Source organism: Microplitis demolitor, chromosome 1, assembly GCF_026212275.2.
Source record: "Microplitis demolitor isolate Queensland-Clemson2020A chromosome 1, iyMicDemo2.1a, whole genome shotgun sequence".
In the NCBI taxonomy this organism is placed as follows: Eukaryota; Metazoa; Arthropoda; class Insecta; order Hymenoptera; family Braconidae; genus Microplitis; species Microplitis demolitor.
Window position 1 is genome coordinate 24,646,873 of NC_068545.1, and position 20,701 is coordinate 24,667,573.

The 20,701-nt window shown below is 24.3% G+C and overlaps 4 protein-coding genes across 7 annotated transcripts in view; 3 read left to right on the top strand and 1 right to left on the bottom strand.

Annotated features, from left to right (window-relative positions):
- LOC103577947 (uncharacterized) overlaps positions 1 to 1,022 on the top strand; it is a 3,902-nt gene extending 2,880 nt beyond the window's left edge. The window contains exons 5-6 of the mRNA XM_008558848.2: positions 197 to 398; positions 865 to 1,022. Coding sequence (XP_008557070.1) covers positions 197 to 398; positions 865 to 980 — 318 coding nt within the window. The 3' untranslated portion in view covers positions 981 to 1,022. The remainder of the gene's footprint in view (positions 1 to 196; positions 399 to 864) is intronic.
- Positions 1,023 to 1,213: 191 nt separating this feature from the next.
- LOC103577964 (trypsin 3A1) lies at positions 1,214 to 2,928 on the top strand. Its single transcript, XM_008558880.2, has 8 exons — positions 1,214 to 1,217; positions 1,266 to 1,390; positions 1,454 to 1,551; positions 1,637 to 1,805; positions 1,886 to 2,011; positions 2,368 to 2,496; positions 2,590 to 2,679; positions 2,914 to 2,928. Exons 1-8 carry the CDS (start codon positions 1,214 to 1,216, stop codon positions 2,926 to 2,928), a joined length of 756 nt encoding a protein of 251 aa, XP_008557102.2.
- Positions 2,929 to 3,234: 306 nt separating this feature from the next.
- LOC103577965 (WD repeat-containing protein 74) lies at positions 3,235 to 5,082 on the top strand. The gene is made up of 7 exons (XM_008558881.2): positions 3,235 to 3,448; positions 3,509 to 3,656; positions 3,726 to 3,821; positions 3,889 to 4,192; positions 4,308 to 4,405; positions 4,483 to 4,684; positions 4,759 to 5,082. The coding sequence occupies exons 1-7, from the start codon at positions 3,391 to 3,393 to the stop codon at positions 5,047 to 5,049; spliced, it is 1,197 nt and encodes a 398-aa protein (XP_008557103.2). The 5' UTR covers positions 3,235 to 3,390; the 3' UTR covers positions 5,050 to 5,082.
- A 1,369-nt stretch (positions 5,083 to 6,451) lies between these two features.
- LOC103577948 (dentin sialophosphoprotein) overlaps positions 6,452 to 20,701 on the bottom strand; it is a 39,841-nt gene continuing 25,591 nt past the window's right edge. For all 4 annotated transcript variants that reach the window (XM_014440685.2, XM_053740333.1, XM_053740335.1 and 1 more), the window contains 10 exons: positions 19,554 to 19,678; positions 13,719 to 13,767; positions 8,768 to 8,905; positions 8,548 to 8,700; positions 8,252 to 8,430; positions 7,807 to 8,010; positions 7,561 to 7,707; positions 7,375 to 7,468; positions 7,129 to 7,317; positions 6,452 to 7,040 (listed from right to left, as the gene is read on the bottom strand). In XM_014440685.2, the coding sequence (XP_014296171.1) occupies positions 6,967 to 7,040; positions 7,129 to 7,317; positions 7,375 to 7,468; positions 7,561 to 7,707; positions 7,807 to 8,010; positions 8,252 to 8,430; positions 8,548 to 8,700; positions 8,768 to 8,905; positions 13,719 to 13,767; positions 19,554 to 19,678 (1,352 nt within the window). In that variant the 3' untranslated portion in view covers positions 6,452 to 6,966. The remainder of the gene's footprint in view (positions 7,041 to 7,128; positions 7,318 to 7,374; positions 7,469 to 7,560; positions 7,708 to 7,806; positions 8,011 to 8,251; positions 8,431 to 8,547; positions 8,701 to 8,767; positions 8,906 to 13,718; positions 13,768 to 19,553; positions 19,679 to 20,701) is intronic.

Genomic DNA, 20,701 nt, shown 5'->3' on the forward strand with positions numbered 1-20,701 from the left:
TACCGACCAGACAAATAATTTATTCATTGAATTTCCATACAATATTTTTTTATCATTTTAAATAATAATAAAAATTTTTTTATACATATATATAACAATGAAATTAATAGGTCATCAGACAAAAATTTATAATATATTAATATATTTTTAAAAATAATTGTCTAGTAAAATAAATTTATACGACATAATTCATCAGGTTATTGAAACACGTGTTACAACTTTTCCATACCGTCAACATAAAAAACATTTAATGTCAGCAAGATCACAATTGTCTATTCAAGTTTCGGATTTACACGCTGGCAAAAATGGACGTCTAGAAATAAGTTGTCAAGCAACAATACCCAACTATTTAATTCATCAGAAAGATTACGCTGACATTAGAACAAAGACTGTAACAGGTAACAAAAATATAATATATATTAGTAAACAAATATACATACATTTAATGGTTTATATATACATACATATTGTTTAATAAGTATCAAGTACATAAAGTATATATGTATAATGTAGATTGTACAAAAACTTGAAAGTAAACGTGGATTATATCCGCAGTGAATCCAGATTGGAATAAAATTCAGATCACTCTGAAATCACTCCGGTGAAAAGATAAACTCTCTATATAATATATATTTACTCCATATGCAAAGTGTCGGAGTAAATTAAGATTTAAATAAATTTCGTAATCACTTTGAATTTAATATACCGACTCTTCATGTTGTATAGTATATAATCCATATATACTTAAAACAATATATGTAAATATAAAATAATAAAATGTACGGTGATAGCTTATTACGCTGTAAATAACTATCGATTTTATTGACATTTATTATTTATAATTATTTATTTATTTATGCCTAGTGGAAATAACTCCTGGTCCCTCTCCAACACCTTCGTTGGCTGTTCTTCCACGTGGACTCACACCAATCGTTATTTTATGCGTATTGTTGTGTGTGTTACACAAAATCTATATTTAATTATAATTATACTTAAATTATAAATAAAATGTCAATTGCTAAATAAAAAGAGTATACTATATTAAAAAAAAAAAAAAAAAAAAAAAAAAAAAAAAAAAACAATTTTAAAAATAAAGCAGATGTAATATACATATATAAAAAAAATTAAAAATATAACAGATGAAGAAATATAAAAAAATTTGCATTCAAATGTTTTAATAAAAAAAAAAAAAAATTTTTTTTTTATTTTAAAAATGAGTGTCCAGCTGTCAAATATTTGTTATGTTTTTATAATTATTAATTTAGTGAGTAAAATTGAATATTCATTGGCGGTCAATGGAGATGATGATAATAATGAAGAAGATAATCTGACAATTTCTAATAGAATTGTTGGAGGTCGCCCAGTGCTTATTAATAAATTACCATTTATGGTAAGTTTGTTTGTTGTTGTTGTATAATAAATAATTATCGGACAAGGTTAAATATTAAACTAGGTTTCAATGCAATGGCGACATGATTCCGAGCACTATTGCGGGGGTAGTTATATTAAACCTAGATTTGTGTTAACGGCAGCCCATTGTCTTTGTCTGAGGTTCTTAAAATTTAAACAACAACCGTTAATTTATGCTAATATTTAAATATAGTTTGAGTTATGTTATATTTTATTTGGTCGTTAGAATGTCTCGCGGCCGATGGACACCTTTCAACCCTTGGCTCTTCGTAGTTGTGGCTGGAAGTACTAATCTTAAGTATGCTCCTACATGGCAAATACAAAATATTTATAGAATGATACCACATCAGCGGTTTAATTTTCGCACTATGATTCATGATATCGGGCTAATACAGGTTTAACTTATTTTCTTTACATGTAATGCATCTTTATTATTGTGAGAAAATTTTTTAAGTATTTTTATGGTTTATTTTAGCTAGTTGAGCCTTTTCATTTAACGAGCTACGTTAATTTTATAAATATTCCAAAAAGGAAAGAAAATCATGAGGACAATGAAAATTGTATGACTACAGGATGGGGAGATACAAAAATTCTTCATTCGGTACTTTTATTATTATTTTTTATTAATTCTGAGGCATTTTATGTCAAATCGGATATTTTTATATTCATTTCATTTTTTTTCTTAAATTTATTTTTGCTAACTATCGGATAACCAAAATTTATCTAATAATTAAAAAATAAATTTGAGAAAATTTTTTGTCACGGAAAAAAACATTCCCCATATTATCTGAAAAAATATTAATGGCAAAAATTAATAACAATAATAATAATGTAATATTTTATCAGATATTAAATACTTAGTAAAAAGTTGATTGAGAATGACCTTTATCTATAAGTAATTGAATTAGTTAATTTATTTCGTATTACATAATTGTAAGCAAATAAAATTTTATTCAGGCAATTTTACTGAGGCAAGTAGAAATACCATTAATAAATAATGAGGAGTGTGGAAAATATCTAGGAGGAGAAATACCTGATTCACAGATGTGTGCAGGTAGAAAGGAGGGCGGTGTTGACGCTTGTCAAGTATGGGAATTTGTTGATCTATATATATTATATATGAAACCTATCGAGATAATCAATAATACAGATTGTCCTTTTGGTTGTTTTGGTTGTTAGGGTGACAGTGGTGGCCCACTTATTTGCAATGAAACACAAGTGGGTATCGTATCTTGGGGATATGGTTGTGCTGAACGTCAGTCACCAGGAGTATATACACGAGTTGATCATTATTTAAATTGGATAAATCGTGCTATGATGAGAAGTCATTCATCTATTATTATTTTAAACCATTATATTGTTGTCATTATTACCATCCCTGTTATATACAAATCTTATTTTCTATCATAATTAAATATTTAACAAACGAATAAAACCTGGAAAAATTGATAAAAATGATATTGATGATTATTCCATTATCTTTAATGATTATAATATATTTAGGCATGCAGATTCTGAAATGCGTTGGACCTACAGCGGAAATTAAATTAAATTTATACAAATATTTTTATTCATATTTATTATAATAATAAAATTTATAAAAACTTTTTAGTTTAAGTTTTTAAATTTAGTAGCGAAATCTGCGCAGTATATTTTGGAAAGTACTCAGTAAATTTAATTTACAATTAATATAAGTACCTGTATAATAAATATGAGCTTGTAGCTGACGGTCTGACGGAATTTATTTTTAAACTAAAAATCTACTTGCGCGCCGCCATACGGTTTTAAAATAATTTAAAACTGCATGATCGGGGATCGGGGTAGAGGTAGAGAACACTGGAGAACACGTTGATCACGTCGAACACATCGAACACATGTTTTTTTTGTTATTGTATAAACAAAAAGTAAATAATTAAAAAGTTTTAAATTATTAGGTTAATTAATAAAATTAACAAGTTAAATTATTTAACGAAAATAACAATGGCTTTTAAAAATGACTTTGATATGTTTGTTGGCGGGAAATCTGGTGTATTTAAAGGTTAGTAAATAAACAAATATTTTATGATTAATTTATTATTATGAATTATTTAATTTTTAGGAGTAAAAATTGATAAAAAACAATGTATAGCAAAAAATATACAAAATTTAGTATCAATTACAAAAGATCATCAAGTAACGACAATGTCTTGGGGTGATGATGATGAGAAAGATGTTCTTATTGGTTGTGGATTAACTGAAAATCGAAGGTAATTTTTAATTATTAATTTAAATTATTTATAAATCTTGGTTATTTATTTTTTTTTTTTTAATTTTAGTGTAAAAGTTTACGATTCACAACATTCAGCATTTTCGACTTCATTTTCATGCAATACTGGCCCAGGAAAAATTCGCGGGATCTCACGTTACAATGAGTAGGTTTTTAAAAATTTTAATATTACAAATATATATATTTATAATTATTATTAATTAAAATTTTAGTTGTATAATAACTGCGGTAGAATCTGGAGACATAAATTTATGGAAACGAGGGGAAAGTGTTAGAGTTATTAAAACAAGTAAAGATTTACATGCAATGAGACACTCAAAGTCAAATAGAAATATAATAGCTACTGGAGGTAAAGAACATCCTTTGCAATTATTTGATTTAGAACAAGATAAAGTTACATTTAAAGAAAAAAATGTCCGTCATGATTGGCTGGAGATGCGTGTCCCTGTTTGGGTTTCTGATATTGGATTTTTACCAAACTCATCTAAAATTGCAGTTTGCAGTCGTTATGGATACGTAAGTTTATTTTTAATCTCATGCTTTAGCAGGATTAAAAAATTTTTCTTTTAACCGACAATGATTTTCGTACTAAAATGAAATATATATATATTTAATTTTATTTTTGTAACAGGTACGACTGTATGATCCTCTTGTACAAAAAAGACCTGTTTTAAATGTACTAGTAAAAGATGAAGCGTTAACAACTCTAGCAATCGCACCAAAAGAAAAGTAAGAAAAAAAAAAAAAATTAATTTAAATATTAAAAAATAAACTTAAGAGTTTTAATTATTTTTATTTATTTTTAGTCATGTCGTGGTTGGTTCTGGTAAAGGAATCATGAATTTGGTGGACTTACGGAATCCTGGAAAAATTTTAAATACTTACAAAGGTTTCGTTGGAGGTATCACTGCTATTTCATGTCCTACAAATAATCCGTACATTGTAAGTGTTGGATTAGACAGATATTTACGTGTCCATGATTTGAATACTAAAGAATTATTGCAAAAGGTAAATTTAAAAAAAAAAAAAAAATAAATAAATAATCTATGATCTGACAAATTAATTATTAATATATTTTTTAGGTTTATTTAACTTCAAGATTAAGTAGCATGGTACTGAGATCTGAATTCATATTAAATGATGTTTTGACAAATGAAGAAAATAATGAGAAAATTCAAATAATTAATGTGGACCATGATGACATAAAAAGTGACCAAGAGTACGATGACATATTTAACAAAATGCCAGTAATTGATAATGATGAAAATTGTAATGAAAATACAATGGCAGGTAAAAGGAAAATTTTCAAATTAAAATCAAAAATAACTTCAAATAAAAATGACACTTGTAATTACAAAAAAATTAAAAAATAAAATAAATATTTTAAAAAATTTTATTAAGTTTAATTGATGAGACTAAAATTTAAGATAATTATCCAGCTTTATTTTTAAAAAAATTTTTTTTTTCAAGTGGTTTATTCGTTGATCATTTAAATTTAAGGATGTTCCCTGTTGATAAAATTTTTTTTTTCAATTTATGCCACCAACATCACGGTACTTAATTGAACATTACTTATTAAAAAAAAAGTATTTTTACCAAGTAAACGTTGTTGAATTAGTTGAATTATTATTCAATACTGACTACTAGTGATTAATTAATTTTTATTAGTTGTTAAATTTAAAGGCACGCGACGGAAAAAAAGTTATATGCATTAATATATATCAATTTATTTTAATTTAATTCAATTTTTTTTTTTATTTTCATTTTTCATTATCAAAATATTCTACAATCGGCATTAACACACCTGGATTGCGCTGGGAACAACCTTATACTTTAATATACATGTATAATGTATATATATATTTTTTTTATTACGTAGTACAACGCTGGAGATGGCAAGATTTAATATCTTTTTATACATTTACAATTAATCATGATTACGCTCTTAACTTTTTAGTTACATGATTACTTTTTTTTTATACAACATATTACAATCTACATATTTGAAGACATTTAAGTTTATATAAATAGATATTTTTTTTTAATTAATTAATAAAAACGAGGCTTGACTAGCCGAAGCGATAATTTATTTAAAGTCCACTAAGTACTATTATTTCTATTCATGATTTATTTATTTTTTTTTTTTTCTTTTAAATAATAGTTTTTAAAAATAGGCCTTTTATTTTTTATTTTCACACATTTATCAATAATTATAATTACAATAATATTTTTAAGCCTGTATATTATAATAATTTAATCAAACGAAAATGCCAATCTCCCGTTGTAAGCATCATCATGATCTACAATTCTACAAGTCATGATTTTTATTATTATTAATAATTTATTTTTTATCTAAACAGGGCCGAGCTCAATGCATTTTTTTTTTAAATTAGTAATTTAAAAATTAAAGACTTGCCATTAATAATCGTCTTATCAATCGCTACTAAACAATCTACAACTACGACACTCAATTATTTATTATCTATTTACATAAGAAATTATCATTAATGATTTATAGTCATTAATTAATTAAATATTAAATGGCATTTTTAGTCGACTGAATAGTGAATTTTTTTTTCTTTACTTTTTTTTTTTTTTTTTTTTACTAATCTATCACATATCAATTTTCTTTATCTCACATTTATATTTTATTATCATTCTCTTCACACTTAATTTTTTTATTTTATACACTATGCAAAAAAATCACTCATCAACCGTTTTTTTTTTTTTTTTTTTTTTTAATTTATTAATTGTTAAAAAAACAGTTATTTGTAATTTAAAATTACTTTATTTAATTAAATTTAATCTATAACTTGTAAAAAATAAATTTCATTGATTTAGTAATTTAGTAGGTTGATAAAATGATTTTTATATATTGATGTAATTTAAAAACGTTTCAATTCTTTTTTCTTACAAACAATATAATTATTTTATTTATGCAGTAATTATCGCTTGTACCTCTGAAAAAAAATGAAGCTTCTTTTATTATTTTCATTTAATTGTAATTTATAATAAAGTATGAACATATGAGGCAGCGATTATAATCAGTTCGTTTATATCCGAGAGGATGATGTGTATTTTTATAATTTTATTATTTCATTCCGAATATATATATATATATTACTCCGCACAAACACTAAATCGAATATCAGTGACACACATTAATATTTTTAAAAACGCAAGTAAAAAAATTATTATTTTTATTTTATTAAAATGACAATTACAATTAAGTTTTTTATTTAGAAAAAAAAAAAAAAAAAAAAAAAAAAAAAAAAAAAAAAAAACTTGATTTATTCACCACTGGATACTGCAACTTCACGTCGTGACGATTCTTGTGGCTGTTCAACAAGCGCCGACTGAGACTCTAAAGTTAAAAATAAAAAAAAAGTTAAATTGTTGTAAAAAATAATAAATAAGTAACTGTGATATTGTCAGAAGAAAAAGTTTATTACCATCAATAGGTTCTGTTTCAGTATGAGCCTCGACAGCTGTTTCTATTTCTATCACATCATCTTCATCAGCAGTAACATTATTATCATAATCGGCAACGGCTGTTTCTGATTGTAAAGAACTCGAAGCCATTGAGTCTTGCGCCCGCAATGAGATTGAAATATCTTTGGTATTGGTACCACCGTCTTCACCTAATTATATTTTTATTATAATTATAAATAATTTATTAGTTATAAATAATAACTTACCACATGGCCTTAGAACGAGATATAATAATATATCAGACAATGAAATTATACCAATAACTTTTTCATTTTCATCTGTCACTACTAGCCTGTGGACCTTAAAATTAAATTATTAAATACAATAAATTAATTTTTTTAAAAAATAATTATCATTGAAGTATATAAAAAAATAAATAAAATAAAACTTACTTCAGCTTTAACTATTTTTTCCATAACTATATATAAAGTATCATCTAATTTACATTTATGAACTCCTTCAAACCAATCACTTCGATGCTGAGTTGCTTCTTTTAAAGAAACATCCAAATTATCGTAAGTTTTCATAGCAGCTAAATTCTGTATTATTTTTATAAAAATTATTTAATTAATCAATTTAATAATAATAATAATAATAATAATAATAATAATAATAATATTAATATTAATATTACTTACAATTACATCGAATTTAGAATAAATATTAACGAGTTTTCCTTCAGAATCAAGAATAGGTAAGGCCGAAACTCGCCTTTCGACAAATTTTTTAAGAGCTAAAATTATGCTAGTTTCTTCGGTTGCTGTTTCTATATTATCGTAAGTCCCTATTCTTAATTCTTCAATAGTTTTATCTACATAAGAAGGTCTAGGTAGCTCTTGAATCTGTAATTAAAATAAATAATTAATCATTATCATTATTGCATTGCTAGTTTACTTTATGAACCAAACCGGCTAACAGCTTTGTGGACATTATAATATTAAATTTGAGGTACTTTGAGTTGAGAGTACGACAAAGTTACCAGAGAATTACATAAGTCAATAGAAATTTATAATACCGATAGTTGTTAATATAATTTAAGGATTATCTCGAGTGTTTATTAAATAAATTAATAAATGTAATTACATAGAGGAATAAAAATTTAAGTATCCTCTTGTGTGTTAATATATAAAGGACATTGTCAGTATCCGGGTCTATCACAGGCAAACGGTGGATTCTATTTTGAATCAATGATTTAATGGCATCGTACATAGAAGCATCAGGTCCAATTGTTACCAATGGATGAATTTCTTTGTGTAAAACATCTAAAAAAATAATAATTATTATTATCATTAACTTTTAGAAAGATTATTTTAGTTAGATTAAAAAATTTTTATGTCATCTTTCGTAGTTTGAATAAAGTATAAAAGTTTTATTATTACCTCTCCAAGTATTAAGTTCATGTTCTTCCAATTGGTACATTGTGACCGTAGGACTAGTATAATACTTTTGAAGAATTTTAATAAAATCAGTTATAGTCAGCATTCCAACAAATTGTTGTTTAGCACTGTCCCACAATGGCGCAGCTCTAACACCTTTTCAAAAAAAATAGTAATATTAATAAAAGTCCCAGTAGTTAACGTCAAACAAATATATATTTACCATTGTAAACAAGAGCAAAAAATGCTTTTTTAACAGCAAGTTTAGTGTCAAATATAACCAATTTTGCACTCGTAGGTATGAGATCATAACATTTGTGAAATTTAAAAAACTTTACGTAAATCTGCGTTTCATCTTTCTCTGCAAGTCCAAATAATTCACAATATAATAATGCTTTTTTATTTCTTTTCATCATTATTATTATTATTATTATTACTACTACTATAAACAGCACTTAATATTATTAATGTCACACAACAACGTAGATTTTAAAATTATTAATTAATCAATAAATTTCAACAAGACATGACATCAGCAACTGATTCAATAGTAACTAAAATAATTATATGTTGTTAGCAAGTTAAATCTCAATTATTTCTCCTCCCGCAAATAATATTATTATTAAAAAAAAAAAAAAAAAAATTCCATGAATCAGTTAACAAACAGCCTTGAATAACTTGTTGGAAAATATAAAAAAATAAATCAATAATACATATTTTTAAATTATAAAACTAATTAATTTATAATGTTGACTTTGTAACAATTCCGCGCTTTTAAAAAAAAAAAAAATTTGAATCACTTGAGTACTTTTACTAATAATTTAATAAAAATCCCTACAGATTTTAATTAATTATATATTAAATAAGTAAACAGCTTGTAAAATTATTGAAAATTCAGTATTATACTACAGACAGATAGACAGTTAACTGTTTTAAATTATGCCAGAGAGTTAACTGATCGAATATAACGTTATCGGTGATATGGTTTTGTGAATTTAATTCAAATTTATGTAATATTTTAGTCTAGTGGTTTTATATTTATTGAGATAATATTAAGTATGAAGAAATAATTAAGAGTCGACGGATGCTATCGCGGACTTATACTTGACGGACTTAACGCTTACTACTTGTACATTATATGATATATAGTAGTATACTAGTCACTTGTAAATTCAAGAAAATACTAGCGCAGCTCAGAATGCTCAAATGGACTCAGATGGGTAATGCCCTCAATGCCTTTTCAAGAATTGTAAGCGCGAGCGCGCCATACCATATAAAGAGAAAGGAAAGTATCGGGGGATTCGGGGGAAATCGTTTTATTTCCTTACATTCATAATAATTATTTTTAAAGAAAATAATAATAATCTGTCATTTTATATATTGCAGTGACTCAAATTACTTATACTTCTAAGTACTGATGCTACTAATTAGATGTTTTATTATTTAATCTCAGTCAAAAATAATTCATGTTTATAAACTAATGAGGTGACTTTAACATTTATATTACAGGTTTTGAATTAAAATCATTTGGCGCAAAATTAATTACTTTAATGAAGAGAGAAAAGTAACTAAAAAAAAAAGATTATTAACTTTTGTTGGAAAATGGCCGACAGTATATTTGTGTCCAAGATAATTTTTTTTTTTTTTTTTAATTCTGCAATCTAAAATAATCCTGGGACATCTGATTAGAAATAAGTATTTCTTTGTAAGTAATCAGGGCTCAGTTGGACTTAAATTTATAATTATTTCAAACTGCTAGAGACATTTTTTTGTAAAATTCTCTCTGTGAGATATAAAGATTGAGTTATTATTATCCCAGTAAAAAATTTTTACCCTCCAACATTTTTCTAGAGACTCGTTCATTCTTTAATAATTCTTTAATTCGGACTATGAAAATTAAAATTCTATACTTATTAACCAAGTATTTTTATTAAATAAACACGTAATTTATATAAAGATTAAATTATAATAAATTTTTCTATTCAATTTAAAAAAAAAAAAAAATTAAACATTGATGGCATTAAATTATTACAAAAATGCACGCTCATACCTTTACAAATAATCTCGGCAAATTCAGGTTCAAGGGGTGGATTTTCAACAGGAAATTCTTTGATAAGATGTTTCGCATAAATAGGACTATCATCGAATTGATAACGACCCGAGTGAAATTGGACGTCGATCAATGATCGAATACATTCAGCGTTTGAAAAATAATACAATGTTAACATTTTTTATCACCATCTCTCAACACACTGTGCAAATAATTTTCTATATTAATATTTATCAAGTTTTTAATCCAGTGGGTTAAAATTTTTTGAATTTAACTCTCCAGCGTTTCTTACTTTCCTTCTGTTGTTCTTATCTTGTTTTTTAAATGAATAAACAAAAAATTTTACACTTTTTTTTTCTCAAACTGATTACAGATAAAATTGCTCAAGTAAAATTGATGAAATTTTTTTTCTCAAGAACAAGAACAAGTTAAATAAATTGTCCTTGAACTGTAAATAGTTTTGTTGTACTAAATAATATTTGGTGAGTATAAAAAATAATTGTAAAAATTTTTTATTATTATAAATATGCGGGAAAAAATCGCAACTAATTCCTGCAAACATACGCTCCATTAAATAACGTTAATTAATAACACTTTGACTTTGATAAATTATTAAAAAAAAAAAATTTTCACATTTGCAAAAATCTAAAGACTCCATTATTTTTATTTTTCCATCACTAAAATATTTTTTTTTTTTTTTTTTTTTTTTTTTTTTTTTTTTACAATTAATTAATCACTTTTTTTATAATTAACGCATTAAACTCTGCACTGAATAAAAATAATAATTTTAATGGTAATTAATAAATAAAAATAAAAACACGACACGTTATTGTTTTAATTCGACAAATTTATAAAATAACAATTTAAACGCCAATAATTATAATCTTTGCTCAATAATTAATGATTATAAAAACTATTATTTCTTATCAATTATAAATAATTGTAAACACATTAATAAACCACTGATTGAAACCAATACAGTAAAATTTAATGACTAAAGTGCGTTTGTTAAATGTCGCAAGCTCGTTTGCTCGTTTGCTAGTTCATTTTATCCTTCATCTCGGTCGTAATCGTCGACGGACTTGTTCGTCATTACTGGCCAACGAGTTAGCCAAGAATAACGTATGAAAAACCGTCAAAACGATGCCAAAAAAAAAAAAAAAAAAAAAAATAATAATAATAATAATAATAATAATAATAAATAAATAAATATCCGAGGTACTAATACACTGCAGTTACAACTATTACTCTATCCAATGACAATAAAAAACACTTTGTCTGTTGTTATTATTATTCCTGTTATTTATTTTTAATTAAAAAATATTTGGCTTTCAAGTTTATTATATTTCCCTACAGAATGACGAAATAAATTTTTAATTATAAGAGGAACTTGCAGTTGCTACGCGAATCACGAATGACCGAATTTCGCTATACTAAACTTATTTTATTATAATTGTTTCAATAAAATTGTTTGTCGAATCATTTACTCTGATATAGCTTTTAATTTAAAAATATTTAAAAATTTTTCATTTATTGTTATGAAAATTGAGGATGTACTAAATTTAAAAATCTAAGCATGATCAAAATTTATAAATATAAAAAATAAAATAATTGAATTTTTCTGAACTTAGAAAAAGCTTTTATTAAATAATTTAAACAGAATATTAAAAAGAACCTCAAAAATATTTATTGGTTTATTGAGCAATAAAAAACAAATTTAAAAGGCCAATTAATAAATTCGAATTAATTTTATTAATAATTAGCTATTATTATTTGCGATATCGATTAAAATAATTTGCATTGTTAACTAAATTTTAATTAAATCTCTAAATTAATATAACGCAATTGAATTACATTAACTGGATTTGCTACATTACGTTAATACAATATCAAGTAAGCTATTAAAAGCTACACCAATAATAATAAAAAAAATTAAATTATCAAACGTAAATCTACAAGTGATGTGTCAAGAAACTGTAGAGTGATGTAATAGCTTTGATTCAGCATAAAATTCAAGTAAAGTGAATGAACGTAAACCCTTGACTACTACTCTAGTGACATAATTTATTGATAGTACACGCGAATAAATTCAACTCAGTATTTAAAAAAAAAAAAAAAAAATATCAACCCCACACTTTCGGTCACTAAGTAATTAATTTAAATAATAATAATAATTATTATTGTCTATTAGTACAAAAGCTTTATGCGAAAAAGTAATATTTCATTAAAGCTTTCATTGATGAAATACTTAGCCTTTAATTTTCAGCAAGTATTTTGTTGCGTAGGCGTTCTTTAACGATCGATGAGTTACCCGGGTAAGCTGACTAGTTTAGTCGAGCTTCATTGCTAATAATAATATTTTATTAATGTTTATAATCTCCAATAATTCATAATACATATTTAAAAAAAAATAATAATAATAATAATAATAATAATATCGATTTTATAGATTTATTAAATTATTTTTATAATTTAAATCTCCGCTTTATTTCCACTGAGGTTTATTTTTTAGTTAGTTACTTAATAAATAATAATAAACAAGTTGAGAAACAAAAAATAAAAAAAAAAGCGCCATTTTTGACTTGTTATTAATTCATGACCATGTCTGTTATCTAGCATGTTGTAAACTATAGGGTGCAATGTAACGATATAATATATATAGTGCTATGTATGACCTTGGTGCCAGGGGTCTACGATCGATCAGAAAAGCTCTTATTCTAGATGTCAAGCGGCATTACTTGTATATCTCTGTACTCTAGTTAACTCTACTATATAAACTCTCTTTACTTACTCTCTACACAACACAAAATACCAAATTCAGCTTTGATGATGTACTTCTCTCAATTGGAAGCTTTTTTTTTTATCTAGGTCAGGGTCATGGTTTATACTCAATCGATCGTAACTCTGACGCAACGCAACGCGGTCTATTTTTTTTTTAAGTTTGATGACGTTTATCAACATTTTATTGTGTTGATTATTTGTTTTATGATATTTAGTAATTAGCATTGTTGTGTGACATTATTTCAGTTGGAAACTTTTTAAAAAAAATATATATTTTTTTTCAAAACTTCCAAAAAAAGTTTTTTTAAAACTTAACTCTAATAAACAAATAATTAAAACTTACCTAAATCAGATTTTGGTTGACTTTTTGTAAAAGTATCAGCAACTGGGAGCTGAAAATGAGTTTAAGTTTAATTTAATATTTATATAGTAATTTTATTTAAACTATATATATATATATATATATATATATATATATATATAATAAAATTCTAAAGTTTTGTTAGAAAAAAAAAAGTGAGTTCATAAAATAATTTGATTTAATATGAAGAAATACTAACAATAAATAATTTAAACTGACTGATAATTTTTTTTGAACATAAATACTTGGCAGTTATGTTAAATATAATATTTTAGTTTTATTACACAAAAACTTAGCTACGTATCGTGTATTTACTTAATGAAATATTTAAAAAAAAAATAAATACACATAAAGGTTTATTTGATGAGTTATACTACTGATTTTATGAAAGTAACAAATTTATTATTTATTGACATTTTTTTTAAAGAATAAATTTCATTCTCGACTAATAGGAGATATTATAAAAAAAAAAAAATAAAATGTGAGTAATCTTAGTGAAATGAATACCAGAGCTTTTTTCAATAAGGTTTTAGGACTAAAATGTTGTCGTTTCTTAACATTGGCTGTTATTTTTGAATACCAATTGGTAAACAAATTTGATGAAGTTGGACTGGACGTCGGTGATGAGGATTGAATGGCATTAGACGAAAGTTTTGTAATATTAACTGCACCACTAGTACCACCAGCGGGTTCACTAGTCTGTCTTTTAAAAAGCATATTGCACAATTCAGCAAGTTTTAAGTTTAGTTTTAGTTGAGTCAAGTCTTATAAACGCTATTTATATAAATGTAACTTTGACTTCTTTCGCTGTAAATTCTCATATCAAGGACCCACATTCACCTGCCTCCAATATTTTACACCACTAAGAGCTCCATCATTTTTTTTATTTTTTTTATTTTTTAAATTAAAACTCATTCTCCTAATACTTTATTTTACTTGTTATTAAAAATCTTACACTCGTTGACTTTTCATTAGATTTTGTTTTTATTTAATAATTTATCAAAAAATAATTGCACATAGAAATAAATAGATAACTTATGAAACACATGATTACTTTTTCCAGTCAATTTATTATTTTTATTGGATCGTGCAACTGAAAAATATATTTTTTATTTAAATTGTAAAAAAAAAAAAAAAAAAAAAAAAAAAAAAACTATTTAAACCTTTATCTATCTACTTAGAATGATTACGAATAAAGAGATAAAATAAAATTTAAAAATAATAATAAGTAAAAAAAACCGCGAGAATTTAAATTAAAATAAATTAACTCGACAAACAGCATTCTCGACAATTTTTTTTTACCCATTTTAATATGCAAAAAATTTACTAAATCATCACATAATAATTAAATTATCGCAATATTTTTTTTTTCTTTTAATCAATAAAACTGTAATTTTTCATAATAATTAATTGGACGGTAGTATAAATTTTTGGAACTTAACTTTTTATGAAAATTGAAACGTAATTTATCAACATGACATTGATATTTACATATATTTATCAATTTATATTGAATTGAATATTAATTGATTGTGGACTTGATGCCAATTATGATAATAGTTACATTATGCTACGTAAATAAGTACTTGTCTATAAAAATATAAAATGTATTTACACATTAATAGACGACTATTCAATATTACTGTCATATTTATTTTGTTATTAAATTAATATATATATTTTTTTTCTTTATTTATTTTTAAACTATTTTCCATCCAACATAATATTAATATCAACATAATTTCAATAATTTGATTTTTCAAGTTAAAATAAAAAAAAAACATTGATAACATATTTATAAAATTTATAAATAAATAAAAACAATTGATTGGATTTATAAATTTAAATGTCAACAATTTATGTGTTTACGCATTTGCTCAAGTGACATGACTAAAGAATAAAAAAGTATCAATGTTATTATTATTATTTTTTTTTTTTCATCATAACTTTTTTTTTAATGAATATAAAATTCTATGACAAATAAAAATCCGTATACTGGCATAAGTATTGTAAGTAGTATAAGTATATGATGTGAGTGTGAAAAATATATATATATATATATTTATAGAGAGAGAAAGAAGTGTGTTGTGATGTGATGTGGCTATATGTGAAGAGAATTGATAATGATAGACTGAACGGATTTATATTACAATGAGAATTGAGGCTGACAAATATACAATAATCTATCCTGAGACAGTCAATAATATATATATATATATATATATATATATATATATATATATATATATATTTATATCCATTGACAGAAGATATTTAATATTGAATACCGAATATTTAGCTATGTCTATCTTAATTATAATCATTTATTATGGTATATAATTTTTTAAAAATATTGATCCATTAAAGCTGTAAGCTTGTCGATTTAATTATTATTTTTTAATTTAAATAATTTTTTTTTAATTAAACGACACTTTCAGTAGATATATAAATATTTATCAAAGATTTATATAACAAAAAAAAAGTAGAGACATTAAAATTTTTAAAAAGAGATTTTGTCATGTAATTTTCAATAACAATTAAATTAAATCATAAATATTTAAAATATATATTTATATTACACTTTATCAAAATAAACTCACTATAAAAAAAAATTTAACATTTAATATTTTTAAACAATTAAATATCATAACACTTTTTAATGACACACTTAAACAATTAAACAAAAATAAATTTTATTGATCGTATTTTTAACACGATTTGTAATAAGAAAAAAAAAATATATATTTATTTACAATTAATTTTTTCTAAAGGTGTGATCCTTTCGCGACACCGCTCGCGGAATACTGGATAGCTGGATGATATTCAACGCTAGAAGCTACGGTTTAGAATGGAAGCAAGCGCAAAGTTCGAAGCGCAGTGACATGTAGTGTAATATAATAAAAAAATTAAAAAAAAAAAATAATAATAATAATAATAATAATAAAAACATAGGAAGATAGGAATTTTGTTTTCAGTGACTGAAATATTTAATTAATATCAAAATTATCGGTTTTTAAATTAAAATAAAAGCTTTAATAACAGTAATATTTATTTTTCATTAAATAATTTTGTTAATAAATGAAAAGAATATCTGATAGTGTTAAAAAAATCAATCAACTATATAGACATAAAAACCAATAAGTTGAATGCAGCAATGAATATCAACGGAGCAAACAAATAAGCTTGTATATTACTATATAGAAACTATTCCTATGAAATTGACCACCACGTGTCTTGGTCAATTTAAATTTTTTTACTTAACGAGAAATTCCGTTTTATTAAGTAACAAGTTAAATATTTTTTTACCCAATTATTGTTCTAGGCTTTATTTTTTTTTTTTTTATAAATGTTTATAATAATAGTTTACTATTAAAATTACATGACATTTGTTAATAATAGTTATTATTATTATCATTTGAAGTCATTAAACCATAATATTGTCGGCGATAAAATTAAGATAAGAAATTCAAAGTCCGTGTCTTAGACATTAAATAGATCAGCAATATTTATTTTTTTATTTTCGTTAATACAATTATTTTATTTTGTTTAATTTATTTATAAATTTTAATTAAATATGTGATAAAATATCAAGCTATAGGGAATACTATAGGATATAAGTACCCAATAAATTTCTGATGGTCACTGCTCCTTTTTTGGATGGACATTTAATGCTTTATTTTAATTGTGTGGTAACTATCAAACATTTATTTATAAATTATGTTTTGTTAATTTTTAATAAGTTTAAGGATATTGATTTAAATAAAATAATATTAATTTTTCATCAATAAAATTTAAATAATTAATATAAATAATGTGACATTAAATTATTGCCTTTTATACTATTAATTAATTATCTGCGCATGACACAATCGATTACATTATGGGAATAATGCAACGACCGTACATTATACTTGGGATGAACTTTGTAAACGTGACATTAAAAAAAAACCCAAGACTCAGATTTAAAGTATAAATTTAATAGCAACGAGTAGAGTTAACAAAACAAAAATATAAAATAAAATAAAAAAATTTTATTTTAAATAATTTTATTTGTTGGAAAAGCAGCAGTTACGACGGATTACGACTCAACAAATATAGAATAAATAAAAAATAAATTGCTACTTGGGAAATGTTCTTGACAGCAATTATTCAAGATACTTAAACAGCCAAAATATTTTTATTATTTTTAGTAATTTGCTTTGATTATGAGTTTAATTTAAATATTCAATTGGAGAACAGTTTAATCATCTCAAAAAGTTTTTAAAATAAAAACAGAATCAAGTGAAATTAAAATTACTGGATTTGTAGTTTCTACTGTATCATTTGATACCCTGATATCCACACTATAAATATAATTGTTTAGCAAGTTGCTGCAGTGAAACATTTACGGCTAACTTAACGGCAAGTTTCTGGCAAGCCTTGGCTGGATAATACATTGTACTGGCGTGCAAATTCATGCGAATCAATTGCCGTCATCTCAATGTAATTTAACAGAAAATCTTGCTGTCAATTTCAAATGAAACTTTAAATCAACTTAACGTCATTGTCTGACAGTCAACTTAAAGGTAACTGTTTGCTTTTCAAAACTTTTCCTTTAAATTGGCTTTAGAATTCGGCAGTAGCTTCAAGTTAACTTGTGGATAAGGTAAGGTGCCTGTCAGGGACGGTATTTATATATTTTTTTTTTCATAAACTGTATCATCAGTTGCCAACTGCATTATAATCGGTCTCTATATTACCAACATTATTATTGTTATTATTATTATTATTATTATTATTATTATTATTTTTTTTTTTTTTTTTTTTTTTTTTTTTTTTTTTTTTTTAAAGAAAACTTTATTACCAACAATGAAAAATTTTTTTTTTTACATCAACCCTGATGGGCAGGCACCTTATCCACAAGTAAATTTGAAGTTACTGTCGTATTCTAAAGCCATTTTGAAGGAAAAGTGTTGGAGAAATTAAACTTTTGATAATTAAAATTTTCAGCTTATTTTTAGATGTTAAATTACGAATGAACTTGACATTCAATTAAATTTTTTATTTTGTGACATGTCAATGCGACTAAAATTTTATAAGCGACAAATTACTTAAATTATTTGTCATTTCAATAAATTTTTCATCTCTCACTCAAGTAAAACCGCGGATTTTTTAAATTAAAGTGCAGGTCGAGCCTAATTGGCTATACCGGTCAGACCAAACAAAATTAAATTTAAAAAATTAATTTATTTAAGTAATTTATGATATTTTGCTTGATTTATAATTAAATTATATAAATAGATTAAGTAAATATTTAAAAATAAAAAAAAATGTATTGACCTCTAGAGAACGACCTCTTAGAGGCGCGAGTTGGCTGCGCTTTTCTATAAATAAATGTACTAATTTTTTTTTTAAACTGAAATATCGCTACTAAACATCAAAAGAAAAAAAATGAATAGGTACTCGAATAAAGAGAAGATGGATTTGTTTTTTTTTCTCATAATTGAATTTGCCAAAGAAATTATTTGGTGTAATAAAAAAAAATCAAGTTTCATGTTAGAAAAGTATGTAGAATACTTAGATTACTTAGAATCAAGTAATTTTATTAAACAGTTGAAAGAATAGGTTTTTTTTGTGTGAATTAATGAGTCAGCGGTGTACGCTCGGAATGTCACGTATGCTTTAGAAAAATCGCACGAACGACATGAATATTAGTCATAGTGTCACAAAGTCAAAGATAATTTAAAAGAAAATAATGGCAATAATAAAAATAAAAATTTAATTTTCTTTCTAATAATTTTTTATGTATCTGCATAATTAATTTAATATGAAACTTACCCCTCGAGCGTTGCGGAAAAGTATCGCAGTGTGTGCTGGATCGAAATGATGAGTTCTGCGACGTGCTCCTGGTATAGTTATAGGATTTCTGTCACCAGATTCAAGAGAACTTCGCCTAATAGCACCTGTAATTAAAATTTTATTTTATTTATAAGGTTCATTTTTTAAATTAGTAACCAGTTTTATAAAAATATCAAAAAGTCGTGACAATCTATAATTATTTTAAAAATTTAAACAGATTTAAGCTTACGTCGATACATTGTAAATATTCAAATTTATTTTTTTAGAGCAGTTGCCACACTACTAAAGGGTATGGATTTTGGGAAAGGGAAGAGCCTTATACATATATCTCGATCTGCTTGTTGGTTTATTGATTTTTTAGTTTCTATATTTATTAAAATTTCGGCTTACATTGATCTTTTCTCCTACTATCTCTCGAATTATTCAAAACTAAACTATTACCGGATACTTCAAGGACAATTACGAAAAGCTAGTTCAGATGTAGAAAAATTTTCCGCAACCATTTGAATATTGTTACATTTTTTCTCTTTTAAAGAAGATTGTAATGTTTATATGAAACCGGCATATACGTGTAATTATCCGCGAAAAAAAAAAAAAAACCATACATGTGTTTAATTAATTTGAATCGTAATCTTAAATAATAAACATAATAAAATATAAATTCAGTAGCTTGCATATATAATCGTCACTCGAAATGACTAATTGTAAGATGATCAGTAACCTTTAATAAAATATTTGATTCAACAAATAATGTACCTAAAATTTAATAAATGTAAACAAATATTCTGTTACAAGATTAAAATATTTAGTTACATTTTTTTTTCTTACGTGTTTTATTTTTAATATTTAATATTTATTTACTACAGGATATACAATATTCACGCCTGGCAATTAATTTATTCATATAAATAAGCTTAATCGAAGTCATTCGATTTATATATTTACAAAATAAAAGTAAAGAGCAAAATAGAAAAATATATATTAAAAAATATAATCTAATTAGGTATATTATTTATTTTCCTTTTTATTCTATTAGAAAATATGTTGAAAACAGTGAAAAAAGAAGCAAATTATGTAAACGTACCTGAGAATTTTAATTATGCACATGATAAAAAAATAAAAACAGA

Bases quoted from the DNA above. Each gene is read 5' to 3' on its own strand.
- LOC103577965 (XM_008558881.2), top strand. From the start codon at position 3,391: ATGGCTTTTAAAAATGACTTTGATATGTTTGTTGGCGGGAAATCTGGT. The intron at 3,449-3,508 runs GTTAGTAAATAA...TTTAATTTTTAG, and splicing joins GAAATCTGGTGTATTTAAAG to GAGTAAAAATTGATAAAAAA. The intron at 4,406-4,482 runs GTAAGAAAAAAA...ATTTATTTTTAG, and splicing joins GCAATCGCACCAAAAGAAAA to TCATGTCGTGGTTGGTTCTG.
- LOC103577964 (XM_008558880.2), top strand. The intron at 1,552-1,636 runs GTTCTTAAAATT...TTTGGTCGTTAG, and splicing joins GCCCATTGTCTTTGTCTGAG to AATGTCTCGCGGCCGATGGA. The intron at 1,806-1,885 runs GTTTAACTTATT...GGTTTATTTTAG, and splicing joins ATGATATCGGGCTAATACAG to CTAGTTGAGCCTTTTCATTT.